Source organism: Triticum dicoccoides, chromosome 5B, assembly GCF_002162155.2.
Source record: "Triticum dicoccoides isolate Atlit2015 ecotype Zavitan chromosome 5B, WEW_v2.0, whole genome shotgun sequence".
Taxonomy (NCBI): domain Eukaryota; kingdom Viridiplantae; phylum Streptophyta; class Magnoliopsida; order Poales; family Poaceae; genus Triticum; species Triticum dicoccoides.
In genome coordinates, this window is record NC_041389.1 from 531,569,828 (window position 1) to 531,589,211 (window position 19,384).

General features: G+C 55.6%; 1 protein-coding gene across 1 annotated transcript; it reads right to left on the reverse strand.

The window, feature by feature from the left end:
- Nucleotides 1-481: 481 nt before the first annotated feature.
- Nucleotides 482-7,231, reverse strand: LOC119309953. Its single transcript, XM_037585844.1, has 3 exons — nucleotides 6,499-7,231; nucleotides 3,183-3,204; nucleotides 482-1,237 (listed from the first exon to the last, which is right to left on the reverse strand). Exons 1-3 carry the CDS (start codon nucleotides 6,943-6,945, stop codon nucleotides 756-758), a joined length of 951 nt encoding a protein of 316 aa, XP_037441741.1. The 5' UTR covers nucleotides 6,946-7,231; the 3' UTR covers nucleotides 482-755.
- Between the last annotated feature and the right edge of the window lie 12,153 nt (nucleotides 7,232-19,384).

A 19,384-nucleotide genomic window follows, 5' to 3' on the forward strand; every position in this document is an offset into this window, starting at 1 on the left:
CGGTAGTTTCATTATTGAAATCAGATTAAACAACAGAGGACCGAAAGCCTGATATCATTCTTTGCACAAACCATCTTAATTTTTAATTTTGCATACCCATCCATCGGTACTGAGCAAGCAAGTGAAGTCCAAATCTATAGACCATAGGCCACCATGGCATATGGGTTGGCAGCCAATTAACAGGATGATATCTATGAGTTATAGCCTTGTTCAATCTATTTTATTAAAAGGTTCTTTAGAAATCTCAAAGAAAGTCATCATATATTATGCGTTGTTGCTTAAGCCAGACCTCTATAAAACTAATTTACAACCTGCAGGCCAAATACCCAACTTGTTTTCTACTTTATCCTCTCTTTTTCTTTAAACTATGTTCCTAAGCTAAGTGTTTTGAATAGAAATCTCCAAATATTTCGTTGGTAAACCCCCTTCAGCACCAGTAAAAAAATTCTTTATATACTACTACTGCTTCACAGTCAGCCCAAACTTCTCCAATCCAAAACAAACAATTTCACATTTACGAAAGGAATCTCCAGACCAGGAAAATGTTCAAACTAGCACTGATACAATCCAATGAGCCGAGCAGTAAACGATTACGAACAAACACAATTAAAGATCTGAAAAATTGACAAGCTGGTTACCACTTTATGCCTACAGAAGAATGACGGACCCTGGTACTCCATGCTCAAGGAACATCACAATAAACGGCAGAATTGAGAACCTGGGACGCCACCATGGATATCTCCAAGCCACGGCAGCTAGGACAAACAAGCTTCGATCGTAGGTGGCCACGGCTGATGGTAGGCGTACTCCGTGGCGTGGTGCTTGTTCCGGAGAGCGGCGTACTCCCCGTCGTCGGGCAAGACGGAAGAGGTGAACTCGGCGGCGTCCTTGTCCAGAGTAAGAACAATGTTGTCCCCGGCCGTCCAGTAGGCGAACCCGTCGTCGCTCCCCGCGAAGTGGATGATACCCAATCCGCAGTCTGCAGTGCTGCTGCGTCCGGCGCCGGAGGTCCAGCGGCCGCCGCGAACGGACGAGAAGGCGCAGGCCCTGACGATACGATGCCCGCAGGAATAGACGGCGCACGTCACCCTGAAATTTGACATGCTGAAGCGCGTGCCGGCGTCCTCGCCATCAAGAAGGAAGGCGCCTAGGAAATCGCAGTCGCGGAACCACGCCGAGTTAGGATCTCCTTGTAGCGCCGCGCCAGGGGGCCGCAGACGAGGAGCACCGTGTAAATCTGTAAGACAATAGGCTTTGGGGGGAACCGGCACAACCCTCTAAGGGTGGCCTATCACATATATATATATAATGAGGTGGTATACAACGTTACAATATATACATGTAAATACAGTCTAACACCCTCCCTCAATCTTAGCCACTTTCTAATGAATCTAGAAGGGTAAGATTGCGCCTGCAAGTCTTAAACTATGGCAAAGGCAATGGCTTGGTGAAGATGTCAGCAAGTTGATCCTTGGAAGAAATAAACTTGATCTGTAGTTGCTTCTGAGAGACACGTTCACGCACAAAGTGATAGTCAACTTCAATGTGTTTCGTTCGGGCATGGAATACCGGATTTGCAGAAAGGTATGTAGCACCGATGTTATCACACCAAAGAACAGGAGGCTGTGATTGGGGTATACTTAACTCCTGAAGCAAGGACTGTACCCAGATGATCTCTGATGTGGCATTGGCCACAGCCTTATACTCAGCCTCAGTACTGCTACGCGAGACAGTAGCCTGTTTCCGAGCACTCCAGGCAATCAGGTTAGAGCCAAAGAAGACAGCATAACCCCCCGTGGATCGCCTGTCATCCGGATTGCCAGCCCAGTCTGCATCAGAATATGTTGAAAGACAACCAGAGTCAGACGGCCGAATATGCAAACCATGAGCCACCGTGAAACGAATATAGCGCAAAATCCGCTTAACAGCAGACCAATGAGTGTCACGGGGTGACTGCAGATACTGGCAGACTCGGTTAACAGCATAGGAAATGTCTGGTCGCGTGATCGTCAAGTACTGGAGCCCACCAACAATACTCCTGTACTCTGTCGCATCAGAAGAAGAAAGAAGCACACCATCAACAGCATTGAGCTTATCAGTGGTAGACATGGGTGTAGTCGTCGGTTTGCACTTAAGCATCCCAGCTCGCTGCAACAAATTCAGAGAGTACTTCTTCTGCGTCATAACAAGGCCAGCAGCACGAGAAGTAACCTCCACACCAAGAAAGTAATGAAGCTTCCCAAGGTCCTTGACCGCAAAATCAGCACCAAGTGAGCGAACAAGCGCAGTAGCAGCCGACTGAGAGGAGCTGACCAAAATGATATCATCTACATAGACCAATAAGTACATAGTAACCTCAGGCCTTTAAAGAAGAAACAATGAGGAGTCAGCAGTTGATGATGCAAAACCATGAGCACGAAGAGCCATTGCAAGACGAGCATGCCAAGCACGAGGAGCCTGCTTCAGACCATAAATTGCCTTGGACAGACAACAGAGATGATCAGGGCGATCCGGATCAGAGAAACCCGGAGGCTGGCGCATGTAAACCTCCTCCGCCAAGACACCATGAAGAAAAGCATTTTGAACATCAAGCTGACGAAGAAACCAACCTCGAGTAACAGCCAGAGAGAGAAGAAGTCTGATGGTAGTAGGCTTGACCACTGGACTGAAGGTGTCTTCATAGTCAAGTCCAAAACGCTGTCGAAAACCACGAGCAACCAGACGAGCCTTATAGCGCTCAATGGACCCATCAGAATGCCTCTTCACTTTGAAAACCCATTTGGAATCAATGACATTTACCCGTGATTGTGGACGAACAAGAGTCCATGTCTGATTGCGAAGAAGCGCTTGATACTCCTGCTCCATGGCCTCTCTCCAATGAGGAATGCGCATAGCAGCTTGATACGTGCGTGGCTCAGAGGATGGATCTGCGAGAGCAGCAGACATGCACGCCGCTAACCAAGCAACTGTGCCATCGTGACGTTGCTTAGGCTGAAAAATGCCACTCCGACTGCGCGTATGTGGACGTAGAGCAGCAGCAGGAGCCGGCGGAGGCGAAGGTGACGGAGACGTGACGGTCGCCGGAGATGCAGGAATCACCTCAGGCGAGCTCGGGACAGACGACTCCGGGCTGCATGGCGAAGACTGGCCCCACGACAGGGGCTCAGAGGCCATTGGCGAACCGAGAGTGGGCGAGGCCAGCTCCTGTAACACCGACCCAGACGGCCTTGGCGAGGCGAGAGCAGGCGAGGCCGGCCCTGGTGAGAAGGGCCCAGACACCCTGGGCGAGGCAGGGGCGGGCGAGGCCAGGCCTGGTGATGACTGCCCCGACGCCCTGGGCGAGACGGGGACCGAGGAGGCCGACCCAGTCGGCGGGGTTGCAGGGCGCGACGATGGCGAAGGCAGCCCAGAAGCCAGAGGCGACCGGGCCAGGACGTCGATCGGCCGTGCATGAGCACGGAAACCGAGGCCATGCAGGGGCGCCATGTGCTCCTCATGCACAACAGAAGGTGCCGAGGATGAAGGCGATGGCGACGAAGAGGAAGATGGCACTTCCAGAATCTCCAAACGAGCCCCACGACCAGTGCCTGCACCATGGTTAGGCAACAATAGAGGAGAATATGCAACATAATCAAATTGGTCAGAAGCAACAGAGGATAAATGCATGACAGGTGGCTCGGTAGTGGACACAGGGAGTTTGGCAAAGGGAAAAACATGCTCATCAAACACAACATCCCGAGAGATGTAGACACGATTAGTGGGCACATGAAGACATTTGTATCCTTTATGAAGAGAGCTATAACCAAGAAAAACACACTTCTTGGAACGAAACTCGAGCTTACGCTTGTTATAGGGACGGAGATGGGGCCAGCAAGCACACCCAAACACCTTGAGAAAGGTGTAGTCCGGTTGTTCATTAAGGAGAACTTCAATGGGAGTCTTCATATTCAAAACACGAGTGGGAGTATGATTGATGAGAAAACATGCAGTGGTGAAAGCATCACTCCAAAAACGAAACGGAACAGATGCATGGGCCAAAAGAGTCAGACCAGCTTCTACAATGTGACGATGCTTACGTTCTACTGAACCATTCTGCTGATGTGTATGTGGACATGCTAAACGGTGAGTGATCCCAAGCGACTGAAAGAAGGAGTTGAGGTTGCGATACTCGCCACCCCAGTCCGACTGAACATGAACAATTTTGTGCTTGAGAAGGCGTTCAACATGTTTTTGGAACTGAAAAAGAATGTCAAACACATCAGATTTACGTTTGATAAGATAAAGCCAGGTAAAGCGGCTGTAAGCATCAACAAAACTGATATAGTAATTATGACCACTAACAGAAGTCTGAGCAGGACCCCATACATCTGAAAACACAAGTTCTAAAGGATGTTTCACCTCACGACTGGACTCCGAAAAAGGAAGTTGATGACTCTTCCCCTGCTGACAAGCATCACACACTGCTACATCTTTATTACTAGACACACTAGGAAGCTCATGACGACGCAAAACATGCCGGACAATAGGTGTGGCCGGGTGACCAAGACGAGCATGCCACTGTGACGGAGATACCCGAACTCCACTGAAGACGCGAGCGACGCCAGGATGCTCCAGACGATAGAGACCTTGGCAGAGCCGCCCACTAAGAAGAATGTCCCTCGTGCCCCGATCCTTAATAAAAAGATCAAAAGGATGAAATTCACAAAGCACATTATTATCACGAGTGAGTTTAGGAACTGAAAGAAGATTACGTGTCACAGATGGAACTCGAAGAACATTGCGAAGTTGAAGACTCCTATTGGCATGTCTAGTGAGAAGTGATGCTTGACCAATATGAGAGATGTGCATACCTGCTCCATTGGCGGTGTGGATCTTGTCGGAGCCATGGTAGGGTTCACGAGTATGAAGCTTCCCCATCTCACTGGTCAGGTGCTCTGTCGCCCCAGAGTCCATGTACCAGTGGGGATCAATGGAGTAGGACTGAGTGTGTCCTTGTGGCTTCTGCGGCGGCGGACGATCAGCCATGCCGACCTGACGAGCAAAGTTGCGTGTATCCTTCCCATCATTGCCGAGACCAAGAAAACCCCGCTGGAAGCGCTTGTGACACTTCGAGGCCCAGTGCCCATCGCGACCACAAAGCTGGCACACACGTGGACCGCCAGCCCCTGGTAGCGTCGCAGTAGGAGGAGGGGCCGAAGCGGGTGGTGGTGACTGCCCCGAAGGAGCCCTGGATGAAGCAGAGGAGCGACCACCCTTGGTGGCGGCGTTTGCCGAGAGGGCGCCGTTGCCCCTGGATCGGCGCGTCTCGACTCGTTGCTCAGTAAGCAGGAGGCGTGAAAAGACCTCGTGTGCTGGCATGGGCGTGGAGTTGCCCCTCTCATTGATGATCTCGACTAGGGCGTCATACTCCTCATCAAGACCATTGACAATAAACGAGTTGAACTCGGAGTCGGTGAGGGGCTGTCCAATGGAGGCCAGCGTGTCGGCGAGACTCTTGACTTTGTTGTAGAACTCAGTGGCGGTGGAGTCAAGCTTCTGACACTCCCCAAGTTGGCGACGGAGCCCAGATACACGAGCCTGCGACTGTGCCGCAAACGAGCGCTCAAGAATAGTCCATGCCTCGTGGGACGTCTTGGCGAAGACAACAAGCCCAACAACGGCCGGAGAGAGCGACCCCTGGATGGAGGAGAGGTTCGCCTGATCCTGCCCTGTCCAGACACGGTGAGCCGGATTATAGACCGGACCGTGCACGCTGTCAACCAGCGCAGGAGGGCAAGGGAGAGAGCCGTCGACATAGCCAAGCAGATAGTGACTCCCAAGAAGCGGAAGAACCTGCGCGCGCCAGAAGATGTAATTGTCCGACGACAACTTGATGATGATGAGATGGCCGAAGTGAAACGGCGGCGGCGGCTGCGATCCCATCGAGGAGACTGGCTGAGGTGAGACCACCGTGGAAACAGTCAGAGGGGCAGCCGGCGCGGTGACAGAGGGCGCGATGGCCGCGGTTGACGCCGCGAAGCCTGCCAGCGCGACGTCCTCCGTCACCAGCGGCGCAGTGGCCGAGGGTGCGACAGCCGCGGTTGACGGGGCGGCGGCGGTGTGGGCCACAAGCGCCTGCCCGGGCGAAGTAGCAGCCGGCGGGAGCGCGAAGAGGGAGCCGACGCTCCGTGTCCCGATCGGCGCCTGAAGGGAGGCGGCATCCAGCGGCCTCGAGAGAAGTGCCGCGAGGGAGGCCGGCAGAAAACCGGTGGCGGTGGAGCCGGACGCAGCGGCGGACGTCATAGCAGTCGGGCGACGGCGACGGCGGGCGCGGCGGCGGCGGCGGTTTAGGGTTTTTAGGCGGAAACGGACGTAACCTAGCGTGATACCATGTAAGACAATAGGCTTTAGGGGGAACCGGCACAACCCTCTAGAGGTGGCCTATCACATATATATATATAATGAGGCGGTATACAACGTTACAATATATACATGTAAATACAGTCTAACAATCCCCTCGTCGAGGAGGAGGAGGAGGAGGCCGCCCCGGCTGTCCACGAGCTCCCAGCAACGACCCCCATATTCCCCCCGCGGGAGGAAGTCAAGCGCCAGGTTCCGTTCGGCCACGGTACCCCTCTGCCGCGAGGAGGGGACGAAGACGGGGTTACGGCCAGGCGGACGTGGGTGCTGGTGGCGCGCGTCGACGCGGTAGCGGCCGACGACGTGGGGGGACGACGCGCCGCGGAGAGAGCCGAACCGACGGAGGAAGCCGCCGCCGTCGCCCGCGATTACACGGCGCCAGCGCCTGCACGCGCACGCGGCGCGGACGAGGTCGAGATACGAGGGGAGGCGCAAGAACACCAGGTCGAGAAGCTCGTCCAGGACGACGTCAACCTCGGCCGCCCGCGGAGCCCCCCTCCGGGCATTCTTGCGGCGGCGGCCGTCCCCCGTGGCCACCCGGACCATATCCAGCAAGTAGCAGATGGAATGGAAGGTTGGGTGGAAAATGTTGGGATAGATCACAATGGAATCAGCCACACGAACGCGCTCTAGCTTGGGATCTCACAAGTAGAGGGCCAAATTAGCGAGTTTGGATTCAGGATTCAGAGAGGAGAAAGGGGAACAAGGTTCAAAGGGGGAAGACTAGTGCAAGACTTCCGTACAGCAATGCAAGCTGCATTCATAGCCATGGAAGCAACAGAGGGGGGTAGGTGGGAGATAGGCAAGTATTGTCAGAGCAATATTTTTTTGTTGTTGAGAATCGTCAGTGCAATAATCAGTTGGGCGGTAGATGTTCAAAAGTTTTTGATTCCGCCTAGCAGGACTCGGAGGCAATAAATCGCGAATAGACATGGTGCCACATGAGGATTTAATCACATCCGCCCACTCCTACATGATTCGTGCAGTTTTCTTATTTTCACTCCTCCACATGATATCCTAGATGAACGCATGGGTAATAATGCAGAATTAATGTGAACGCCAGGGCTCTAATGAATTGATACAAGTACGGCGCGATTATACATAAAATGAGATTGGGCAAAACAAATCACAACAAAAGGGGAGACTCACATTTGCTAAGTGCCATTCAAGGCGTACAGGTTTGAGCCAGACACATATAAACGCCGACCAGTGGCTAGCCCACCAAGGGCGGATCCACTATGGGTCATGGGTGTATAGATGTACATCGAAAATTTCCTGCAAACAGTTTCCTATATATAGTACCACGTATATATGAGAAAAATAGGAAGAGTAGACTACGCAGCAGCTTGCCACAGATCAATAATAGCCCATCGGGCATCAGCTAGAGCGGCACAGCCCACTAACTAACAGGCCGAAGCAGCAGCAAGTCACATCTGCCGTCACGCACTGCCTCAAAAAAAAAAAAAAAATCTGCCCTCATGCACGAGAGATACTCAGCAGATCAGCTCAGTCAAAATACTACTCCCTCCGTTCGGAATTACTTGTCGCGGGAATGGATGAAAATTGATGTATCTAGAACTAAATTATGTCTAGATACATTCATTTCTCCGACAAGTATTTTCAGACGGAGGGAGTACTAAAAAAACACTCTGTCCAAATCCACAAGCACCAGAGTCCAAAGTTCCAATCTGAAATTCCATTCGTTGACCTTTAGAGCAAACGGACGACGATTTCGTCCGCTTTTTGTCTGTTTGGGTCAGCCGCCCGTCCGATGTCCGCCTTGTTTTAGATATGGGTCGGCAGGGCGCCCAACGCGCCGACCCATATGTGCCGGCGTGGCTGCCACACCCCTATTTTTTTGCATGATTGCATAGTTCAAAATAAAATCGTTTTGGACCGAATAGAATAGCATAGTTTATTACAAGCCAAATGAAAATAAAAACGTCTCACATAGCTCTCACATAGTTTTGCAAATCAAATAAAAGAAGATACATCTATTGGTTGCCAACATGAGCCCACATATACTCAACCAAATCATTTTGCAGTTGCACGTGAGTTTCCCAAATACGCATGTCTTTGTAAAATTGGGTGAACTGTTCAAACGTTGCCGCTACTCCATGCTCAGGCACAACATTCTCACCCTGAAACTGAAAGCCATAATCATACAGACGTTCCGGACGCTCGTCTTCTATGATCATATTATGCATGATCACACAAGCAGTCATCACCTCCCATAGTTTCTGTGTGCTCCAGGTATTAGCAGGATACCGAACGATGCCCCGTCGAGATTGCAAAACACCAAAGGCACCCTCGACATCCTTCCTAGCACTCTCCTGCTCTTGGGAAAATCTTTTCCTCTTCTCTCCGATAGGGTTAGGTATTGTCTTGACAATAGTGGTCCACTGAGGATAGATACCGTCACCCAGATAGTATACTTTGTCGTTGGTGTGGCCGTTGACTGTAAAGTTCACCGGTGGGCTGTTGCCTTCGGCAAGCCTAGCAAACACCGGCGAGCACTAAAGCACGTTGATATCATTGTGTGATTCGTCCATGCCAAAGTAAGAGTGTCAGATCCAGAGATCTTGAGACGCCACGGCCTCAAGTATGACAGTGCAAGCCCCGACATGGCCCTTATACTGCCCTTGCCAACCAGAAGGGCAGTTCTTCCACTCCCAATGCATACAGTCTATAGTACCAAGCATCCCTGGGAAGCCCCTGCTGGCATTCATCGCCAACAAATGGGTTGTATCTTCAGCAGTCGGCTCACTCAAGTACTCGGGGCCAAACACAGTAATAACAGTCTTGCAGAACTTATACAGAGACTCTAGGCAGGTAGACTCGCTCATACGGACGTACTCATCAATGAGATCACCAGGCACTCCGTATGCAAGCATTCGGATGGCAGCAGTGCATTTCTGATAAGAGGAAAAACCAATCTTGCCAACGGCATCCTCTTTGCACTCGAAATAGTCATCATAGCCGACCACCCCCTCTCTAATACGGTTGAAGACATGCCTACTCATACGGAAACGACGGCGGAATTTCTGATGTTTGAACAACAGGTTTGTTGTATCAAAGTAGTCCTTCCAAAGAAGGAAATGCCCGCTCTCTCGGTTGCGATTCAATGCCGGAAGGTGGCCCGGAATGGAGCCACGAAACAATGGCCGCTGGCTGTTGAGGTGGTGATTGACCAACACAGCAGCCAATATCTCCTCCTCATCATCGGAGGACGAATCGTCGGAGTCGCAAAGGAAATTGTGAAAAAAGAACTCGTCGGCGGAGTCCATTTTGTACCTTGGCGAACTGTCTAACAGTTTGCGGGCGTTAGCGAAGGAGATGGCCGGCGAAGGGAGTCGCGGCGCGCACGGACCAGCTACTGTCCTGCCGGCGTCTGACGAGCATGTCGGCTTCCAACGAGCGTGCCAGTGAGGATCTGGCCGGGCGGCTTCTTGGCCGGGGGCGGCTGTGTGGTGGGGGGCGCGGGGGGTGGGAAGCAGTCTGCTCCCGGCAACAAGACAGCGGTGGCGGGCGGCGTAGATGGGCGGATGTGGAGGCCCTGGCAGCTGGCAGAGTCGCCGACAAAAATGGGCGACAGCGTCTGCGACGGAGGAGGAGGGTGAGGGTTGCTGTTGGATGGGGGAGGGCGATGTGACACAGACCAGCGGGCCCGGGGGGAGGAGAGGGCGAGCGTGCGCGCGTCCGTCACGTGTCTGCGCTGACGCAAACCCGGCTCAAAAATGGGCCGGGAATGGGTCACCGCGGACGAAAAGCGGACGCGCGTCCGTTTGGGTCGGCGCGTTAGGCCGACTTTTCTGTCTGCGCCAACCCAAACGGACAGCGGCGGACGAAATGGGTCGCCCCATTAGAGTTGCTCTTACATGTGTAGCTAATGTTTGGAGTTAGAGATATACTAGAGCAAACGCGCGCTTCGCCACGCCTTTTTTCACTTGTGGGAATAATTTTTTTATCTAGCATATTATTGTTGTCGGTTGTTTTGTTCTAGTTTTGTTCATGTTGACTTGAGTTTTAGTTATGTTCTAGCGGTGGTTTTTATACATGTATCGTGTTGGTGTGCTCTTAAATATGATGTTTCTTTTAAGAGGAGAGTGGACTTGTTTGATGCATGGTTGCAGTGGCGGAGCTAGGAACATAGTATGAGGAGGGCCAAGTGTAATAAATTCTTGTCAGGGAGGACCAGCTCACAAGAATACACCATTTTTGCAAGCATTGATCATCTATTAGCAGGCATATTAGGCTTAATACAACAATATTAGGGGGGCCAGGGCCCCTTCTGCCCCCCTCCTCCTGTCTCTGCCACTGCGTGGTTGTGGTGTTCTTACACGTTTTGACGTCAGTGCCTGTAGGTATTCGCTGTGTGAGCCCCTTCGAAGCTCATGTTCAATGTTGAAAGGATGAAGTTATTTTTATAATGTGGTCCATTGTCGTGGTGGGGGCACGGCAGATGCCAAGGGATGGCTAAAGAGAGGAGGAGGCTCGAGGGCGCTGGTGGGCTTCGGAGGCGAGGTTGATATGCGCGGGCGCGGGACGCCGGACATACCCAGGTTCGGGGCTCTCCGGAGAGATAACACCCCTAGTCCTGCCGAGTTTAGTTGGATGGTCGATACTACAATGTCGCTCCTGGAGCTGTATGGAGGAGGAAGGAGGCTGGCCGAGGCTCGGGCTGGTCCTTCTCCCTGGTTTTGCTAGGTAGTGGCTAGTCCTATCTTGCTTGCTTTATCTTGTGTTGCTTTGCATGCCGGGGACCTGACATATCATGCCCATGTAGGCGTGGACTCCTGGGGGGTTTTATAGATCAACTCACCCAGGGTTACAATGTTAATATGCCAAGTCGGTGGGTCCGTATTGTCGGTGTCCGGGGTACCAAGCTGGGTCCCGCTTGGGAGCTTGTGGTTCGCCGGGTTCCCCTAGGTGTGGGCCCCGCGTGCCTAGGGGGACTGTGCGCCGTCTTGTCGATCATCATGGCGTGGCCGAGTCAAGCCGCGCACAGTGTTCTCCGTCAGGCCGCCGCTTGCTGTCATCAGCTGCGAGGACGGGAACACTGTTCCGTGCCAGCCCTGGTCAGCGGGTAGGTAAGGGGCACTGTTGCCACGCTCTGGCTGACCACGGGCATGGGCGGGGGCACTGTAGTCTTGGTCATCGGTGATTGAGGTCTCGTCCCATCGTACGGCCTGGATGGGACGGGAGCTGACCCGTGGCTGGGTTGCTGTGGACGCCACGGGTGGGTTGGCTTGCTGGGGAAGCCAAGGTTGCGCCGGGCTGAGTTGCCTTGCGCCAGCCGTTGCGGCCGGGTCGACGTACCTTGCTGAGTCAAGGGTCTTGGCCGGGTTGCGCGCCTTGCCGGGTCGAGCGACCCGGCCTGGCGCACACCGGTTTGTGGGGCGATGCGGGCCCTGCTGTTTTTGAAATAGATCCGGGTTCCGTTGCCTGCCTGGGCTTCATCCCCCCGATAGTAGTCCCTGAAGCTGTGAAGGTCCGTCCTCTTCGGATGAGTGGGCCTTCACAGCTTCCCCCTTGAGCAAGGCGGAATCTGCGAATGCCGGGTCCGGCAACACCCACTGCGTGTCGGTTTTCTTGGAAACCGGATCGCGGCATCCTGGCCGTAGCGGGAATCGAGGAGTCCGTCGAATCTTGAGGCGATCCCTCGGGCTTCGCGCAAGTGCCACGTGGTGCCCGGAAGTCGGAGGGGCCTGACAGGCCACGCGCGTGACGGGACTGGGCGCCGGGCCGGGGCCCGCCGCCGCGCGCCCTTGGCCACGCGCGCGGATTTATTGCGGTGTCTGGGGGCCGGTTGCACTTCCCCGCGCAATTAGTGCGTGTGTACGTGCGCACTTATTGCGGGGTAGTGGAACGAGCGTGTGCAGACGATCCCACTCCCTCATGTTTGAACCGGGGTTTATAAATTGGGGGGGGGGCAAGGGGGCGGCGGACATTATTCTCGCTCGTGCCCTCCTGTCCCCCTGCTCTCGCTCTACTTCTTGCCACCGACGCACAGTTGCGCCCGCGGCCTTGAGCAGAGATATTCTCCGTCGTCCTTCTTCCTCTTCTTCTTCCAGTCGCCGATCGCGCTGGCGAGGGCGGCGACAGAGACCGCGGCCACCGAGGGGGCCGCGTTCCGTAGGAGCCGGTCCGACCTCACCGGCCTGGCCGGGGAGGAGGGACGGGGCGACTCGGACCTCGGCCTGGACCCGGATGACGCCGAGGCCTTAGCCTGGCGGGACAGGAACCAGGCCGAGGTGGAGTTGGAGGCGGCGTCGGTCCGGGCTTGGACCGACGCGGTGGCGGCATGGGCGCGAGGCAGCGTGGAGCCAGCCTGGCGTGAGATGCCGGAGGGCACGATGGTGGCGGCGACGGTTTTTGAGCCGTCGACACTGAGGGAGCGCGACCGCGGAGGCCGGGCTGAGGTGATGGTCCTCGACTGGGAGGTCGTGGAGGTGGGGGACGGAACCCTGCCGCGGGCCGACGTGGTCGAGCGCGCGGGGACCGATGGCGGTGGAGGCGATGTCGCTTTGGAGGAGGCACCGCAGGTCGTGGTGCCGGAAGCGCTGCCGGTTGTGGAGGAGGCACCGCAGGCGGCGGTGCCTGAGGTGGCAACACAGGGCATCCCGGCGTCTGAGGAGGTGACGACGCCGGGAGGGGCGTCGGAGGAGGTGTTGGCCGTGTCGCAAGCGGCCAGTGGTGGGCGTGCCTTGGTGCTCCGTCCGGGAGGGCGCCGAGCCGCCGTGCCGCTTCGCGCGGGCGCGACCGTCTTTGGGCCCCAGACCCAGGAGGAGGCGGCGCTGGACGCCGTTAGCCGCCGCCTTCGAGGTCGGACGGAGCGGCTTGAGGCCTTTGCCCAGGCCGAGGTAGAGCGGACGCGTGACTTGGAGCGCGCCGTCTTGGTAAGTTCTTCTTTCCTTCTTGCTTTCTTGTGATTTCATCTTCGTGGAGGCGCGCCAGTGCACCCACTGGGTGTAGCCCCCGAGGTTCGGGCCAACTATGTAGTAGTTGGGTCGAACCTTAGGAGCGTTGGCCTTGTGTTGACTTTGGTCTTCTCTTCAGCACCTTGACGCCTTCCGGGTTGCCGCCTTCAACCGGCTCTTGGGCAAGCATCGGGAGTTCAAGGAGCAGCTTGCCGCCAAGGAGGAGGAGCTTCGCGTCGCCGCAGGTACTTTGTTGTGTTCTTTTCTTCTAGTGGGGGCGCGCTAGCGCACCCACTGGGTGTAGCCCCCGAGATTCGGACCAACTGTGTAACAGTCGGGCCAAATCTTAGGTCTTGTCTTTTTCTTTCTTTCTGCTGAGTTCTTCTTCTTCACAGCCGACGTGCTGTCTTGGCGGACCCGGCTGTTCCGGGCTGGTCATCACTATGACTGACTTGTTGCTGATTCCGGCCGTCTCGGCGTCGAGGCGGCCCAGGCGAAGGCGAAGGCGGCCGTGGCCCGGCGGTCTCTTGACGAGGCCAACCGGCTGCACAAGCAGCTAGCGGGTCACAAGAGCCGCCTCGAGGCCAAGGTGGAGCTTCTTAAGGCAGAGGCTGCCAAGGTGGTGGAGACGCAGCAGGCCCTAGTCGAGGCGGACCAGCAGCACGGCCAGCTGGTCGACGACAAGGGCCGGCTCCAGGCCGAGGTGGAGCGTCTGCGGGAGCAGGCCACCACGGCTGAGGAGGCCCGCCAGGCCGAGGCTCTCCGCCGTGAGGCGGTCGAAGAAAAGGACGCCAAGCTGAAGGTGGCCCTTGCTAAGGCGGCCGACCTGGAGAAGGCGCTCGGGGAGCGGGACCGTGTCTTGGAGCGGGAGTGACGTGGTACGTTGCTCGAGGCGCAGCACCTGGAAGAGTCTTTCTCCAGTAAGTGCTGCTTCTTCGTTGTTTGCCGGGTCGGGACCCGGCCCTTCCTTCCTTGTTGCCCTTCTAACTTGCTCCTTCTTTGGCTGCAGGGGCCTTTCCGGAGACGCAACGGCTGGCGGAAGAAGCCGTCTGCTATCAGCACGACCTGACCGGCGTTGTTGGGTCCGGGACGGATCCGCTGATGGTCTGGACTTTGCCGGAGATCATTGCCGCTGCTGAGGCCTGGCTGCGGGTCTTGGGGATGCAGATGGAGCGGCTGTCTCGAGCCGGCACTGCGATGACGGCGGCCTTGTGACCGGACTCCGTCCATCCGCGCAGCTTCTCCCGCCTGGCGCGCTGGTTGGAGATGGGCCCGGATCGCCTTAGCGACTGGCGCGTTTCCGCCGCCCGGGACGGTGCTGAGATGGCGCTCCGGATCGCGCTGTCTTGGCACCTGGATCTTCAGCTGGACGCGTTGATGGGTCAGCATGCTGGCTCAGAGCAGTTGCTGCAGGAGCAGGCCGGCCGGATCGCCTCCCGGGCCATTTATATTGCCGATTTCGCCTTCCACGACGAGTTCCATCCGGAGTGGACGGAAGACGGCACGGTCGTGGATGGCGACGACTACGGCTTGCTTCTTCACGACCCAGAGGGCAGCTCGGAGGAGACGGACATCTACGGCGACATGGAAGCCGAAGAGGACACCGGTGCTTCGCTGGACCCGGAGGCCGGCCGGGGGGAGCCGTCAACGTCACGACGCGGCGCTGGGAATGCCTGAGAATCTTTGTAGACAATTCTGTTAAGTAGCAGGTCCATCCACCCACTGGGGGTTTTCAGGGTGTAATGAACTCGGGCCGTGGGCCTTTGCTTGAAACATTTATGTGTAAATCTTGTGAGTGTTTATTTGCTTTTTGCCTTCTTCTTTTTTCGAACTTATTTCATGCGTTGCTCCTCTCTGAAACTCCCCCCCCCCGCGAGTCAGACGGCCAAGGCTCCGGTCCATAACAAGGAGTTTGGCTCTTCGAGAGGTGGCCGCAGGAGTTGGGTCCTTAGAAGCATTGAGCACGAGCAAAACACCCACTGGGCCGGCTGGCGGCTATCCGGCTTGGCCGGTTGGTGAGCAGCCGGTCGTGCGGCTAATTTAGTTGACGAGTGTCGTCGACCCGGCGGCTTTGACTTAGTGTATGAACCATAGGGGAGCTTTAGCCCGTTGTGCTTGCCCGCCGTTAGCCAGAGCTAGATCTGTGGTTTTAGGGCGAAGTGGGGGATAGCGGCATCCTAACTTTATCAGAATTCACTAAGTAAAGCGATGGGGTGATGATCAAGCCGGCCAGCCCTCGAGCCCCCGGGTCGAGCTAGTCGAGCCGGCGACCGGGTTCGGTAGTAAAGTGATGTGAAATATGGATGCAATAAATTGGTCGGCAAAAGGCAGCCCCCGAGTCTCGTTCGGGGACCCCATAGTATCATATGCTTAAAAAAGGCGTTGATACATACATTTGTGCGGCTAACTGTAAAAAGGACGGAGGAGTTCCGCGTTCCACGGCCAAGTCATTTCTTCGCCGGCGGTGTCCCTCTTGTGCTTCTTCGATTTGCGCGCGTCGATGAGGTAGTAGGCATTGCGGTCACGCAAAGTCCTGCTCACGATGAACGGGCCTTCCCATGGAGAGGACAGCTTGTGTTCGCCTTCCTTCTCTTGGACGAGTCGGAGGACGAGGTCACCTTCGCGGAATGCGAGAGGCTTGATCTTCTTGTTGTGGTAGTGCCTCAGGCCTTGCTGGTAGATAGCCGAGCGGCTAAGTGCCAGAAGGCGCGCCTCTTCGAGCAGGTCGACGCCGTCTTCGCGTGCTTCTCTTGCTTCTACTTTGGTGTACATCGTGACGCACAGCGAGTCGAACTCGAGGTCGGTCGGGATGACGGCTTCGGATCCGTAGACGAGGAAGAACGGGGTGACCCGGTCGACCGGTTTGGTGTTGTGCGCAGACTCTAGAGAATGGTGGGCAACTCGTCGAGCCAACTGTCGGGTGAGCGGACGAGTGGCTCGACGAGTTGAGGCTTGATGCCGGACAGGATGAGTCCGTTGGCCCGCTCGACCTGCCCATTGGACTACGGATGTGCCACGGAGGCCAGGTCGAGGCGGATGCCGGAGACGGAGCAGTATTGCTCGAGCGCACCCTTGGCGAAGTTGGTGCCGTTGTCAGTGATGATGTTGTTCGGCATGCCGTAGCGCACCGCTATGTCCTTGATGAACCGGACGGCTGTTGGCCCGTCCAATTTCTTGATTGGTCTTGCCTCGATCCATTTGGTGAACTTGTCCACTGCCACCAGCAAGTGCGTCATGCCGCCTCGAGCGGTTTTGAAGGGTCCCACCATGTCGAGTCCCCAGACCGCGAATGGCCACGCGATCGGTATGGTGCGGAGTGCTGACGCCGGCTGGTGGCTGCGTTTGCTGAAGCGCTGGCATCCTTCGCACTTGAGGACGAGCGACTCGGCGTCTTCGAGGGCCGTTGGCCAGTAGAAGCCATGGTAGAACGCCTTGGCCACGAGGGATCGAGATGCAGCGTGGTGCCCGCACTCACCCTGGTGGATGTCGAGGAGGATGTCGATGCCCCGGTCCTGCTCGACACAGCGCTGGAACACGCTGGTAGAGTTGCGCTTGACGAGCTCGTTGTTGATGATGCTGTAGGCGGACGCCCGGCGCTGAACTTGTCGAGCCTCGGTCTCGTCCATGGGGAGAACCCCTTTTCCAGCCATTCTGATATCGGCAGGGCCCAAGATGGGGCCGTGACGATGGTGAGGACGGCCACCTGGGTGGGTTCTGCGTCGGCGGCTCCTGGGCCGGGTTGAGCATCCCCCGGGTTGGTTACGGCGACGGCCGGGTCCGGGGTGATGGTGGCCGGGTTGAGCTGAGCAGCCCCCGGGCCGGGTTCAGCAGTCCTCGGGCCGGGTTCAGCAGTCCCCGGGCCGGCTTGCGATGCGGCCGGGTCTTTTGGGACGTGGATGGACTCGGAGTCCGGCGACGGCTTGACGGACAGCTTGGCGTCCTTGCGGACGTGGAGTTTGTGCTCAGCGTACTTCCTCGGGATACCCAGCATGTCTTTGGGGGTCCATGCGAAGATATCGCGATTCTCACAAAGGAAGTCGACGAGCTCAGCTTCCTATTTGCTGTTGAGGCGGGCGCCTACGACAATGTACTTGCTGCAGTTGGGGTCTTTTGGGTTCAGCTTCACTTTCTTGGTTTCCTTGGAGGGCTTGAAGGCGGCCTCATCTGCCGGGTCTAGGGTTGGGATCGATACATCGGAAGCCTCGCCGGCCAGGGCGACGATCCGGTTGAGCTGGCACCGCTCCTTGACAATGACCAGCGACTCGGCCAGCTTGGCTCCGTCTCGGGCGCACTCCAGAGACTTGCGGTAGTCGCCGATGACGGTAATGAGGCCCTTGGGACCCATCATCTTCATCTTCAGGTACGCGTAGTGGGGGACCGCCATGAACTTGGCGAGCGCGGGCCGGCCCAACAGCGCTTGATACGCGCTGGACAGGTCCACCACCTCGAACCAAATCGGTTCGCGTCGGAAGTGGCTGCTGTCGCCGAACAAGACATCTAGCCGGACCCGGCCAATGGATGAGCAGGAGAGGCCGGGTACGATGTCGTGGAAGACCGTCCGGGTTGGCTCCAGGTCCTCGGCCTTGAGGCCGAGCTTGGTCACCGTGTCGCGGTAGAGGATGTTGATGCTGCTGCCGCCGTCGATGAGAACTCGGGAGAACTTGCAGGTGCGTCGCACGATGATGGTAGGGTTGAGGACGAGGGTGTATCCACCCGGACTCGGCATGACTGTCAGGTGATCCTCCCAGGTCCAGGTGATCGGGCGATCCGACCAATGCATGAAATCCGTCTTGGCCGGGACGACGGTGTTCACCTCCTGCCGGAGGAGGCGCTCACTGCGCTTGTCGTCGCCGAGGCTGGTGAAGACGACATAGGCCGCCTTCTGGTCCGGTTAGGCGTCGTTTCGCATCGCGCCGCCGGCGGGAGGCGGCGGTGGAGGCGGAGGCGGCTGCTGAAAGCACAAGTGCTCCCTAGGTGGTTTTGGTAATTAATGTCAACATATCTCTTATTGGACTAACACTTTTATCTAGTATATTTCAGAGAAGTTCAACAATGGAGTGGCATGGAGTAAAGGATGTGGAACTCCTTGAAGATGCTAAGGACAAGGGATTGGCTAAAGCTTCAAGCTCAAGACTCTTCATTTTACATTTCAGTGATCCAAGATCACATTGAGTCTATAGGAAAAGCCAATACTATCAAGGAGGGATGAGGTGTTGCTTAATGAGCCTCTTGCTCCATGTGCTTAGTGATATGCTCCAAAACCCTCAACTACCTTCTCACATCCACATATGACCTAAACCTAAAGCCAAAATCGGCCACACCGATTCTTTCTATCCAGCGCCACCGAGTTCAAATGTCATAGCCACTGCCACAAACCCTAGGCAAATCGGTCTCACCGATAGGGATCTCGGTCTCACCGAGATGGGATTGTAATCTCTCTGTGTATGTCCATTAGCAAAATCGGTCCCACCGAGTTTGAGCAATCGGTCCTACCGAGATTACAATGCAAACTCTCTGGTTAACTTATTACCAAAATCGGTCCCACTGAGTTTGAGTAATCAGTCCCACCGAGTTTGCCTAACCAACTCTCTGGTTAGCTAATTACCAAAATCGGTCTTACCGAGTTTGTGTAATCGGTCTCACTGAGATTACGTTATGCCCTAACCCTAACCATATCGGTCCTACCGAGTTGCATTTCGGTCCCACCGAAAATCCTAACGGTCACTAGGTTTACTAAATCGGTCTGACCGAGTTTGTTGATTCGGTCCCACCGAGATTGGTAAATTGTGTGTAACGGTTAGATTTTTTGTGGAGGCTATATATACCCCTCCACCTCCTCTTCATTCGTGGAGAGAGCCATCAGAACAAACCTACACTTCTAGTATCCCAGTTCTGAGAGAGAACTACCTACTCATGTGTTGAGGCCAAGATATTCCATTCCTACCATATGAATCTTGATCTCTAGCCTTCCCCAAGTTGCTTTCCACTCAAATCTTCTTTCCACCAGATCCAAATCCCATGAGAGAGAGTTGAGTGTTGGGGAGACTATCATTTGAAGCACAAGA

What these genes read in the sequence shown, in the direction of transcription:
- LOC119309953 (XM_037585844.1), bottom strand. Translation starts at nt 6,945, where the DNA reads ATGGTCCGGGTGGCCACGGGGGACGGCCGCCGCCGCAAGAATGCCCGG. An exon ending in TCCTCCTCCTCCTCCTCGAC is followed by an intron (nt 3,205 to 6,498) that starts GAGGGGATTGTT and finishes TCGGTGTTACAG; the next exon opens with GAGCTGGCCTCGCCCACTCT. An exon ending in GCTGGCCTCGCCCACTCTCG is followed by an intron (nt 1,238 to 3,182) that starts GTTCGCCAATGG and finishes ATTGTCTTACAG; the next exon opens with ATTTACACGGTGCTCCTCGT.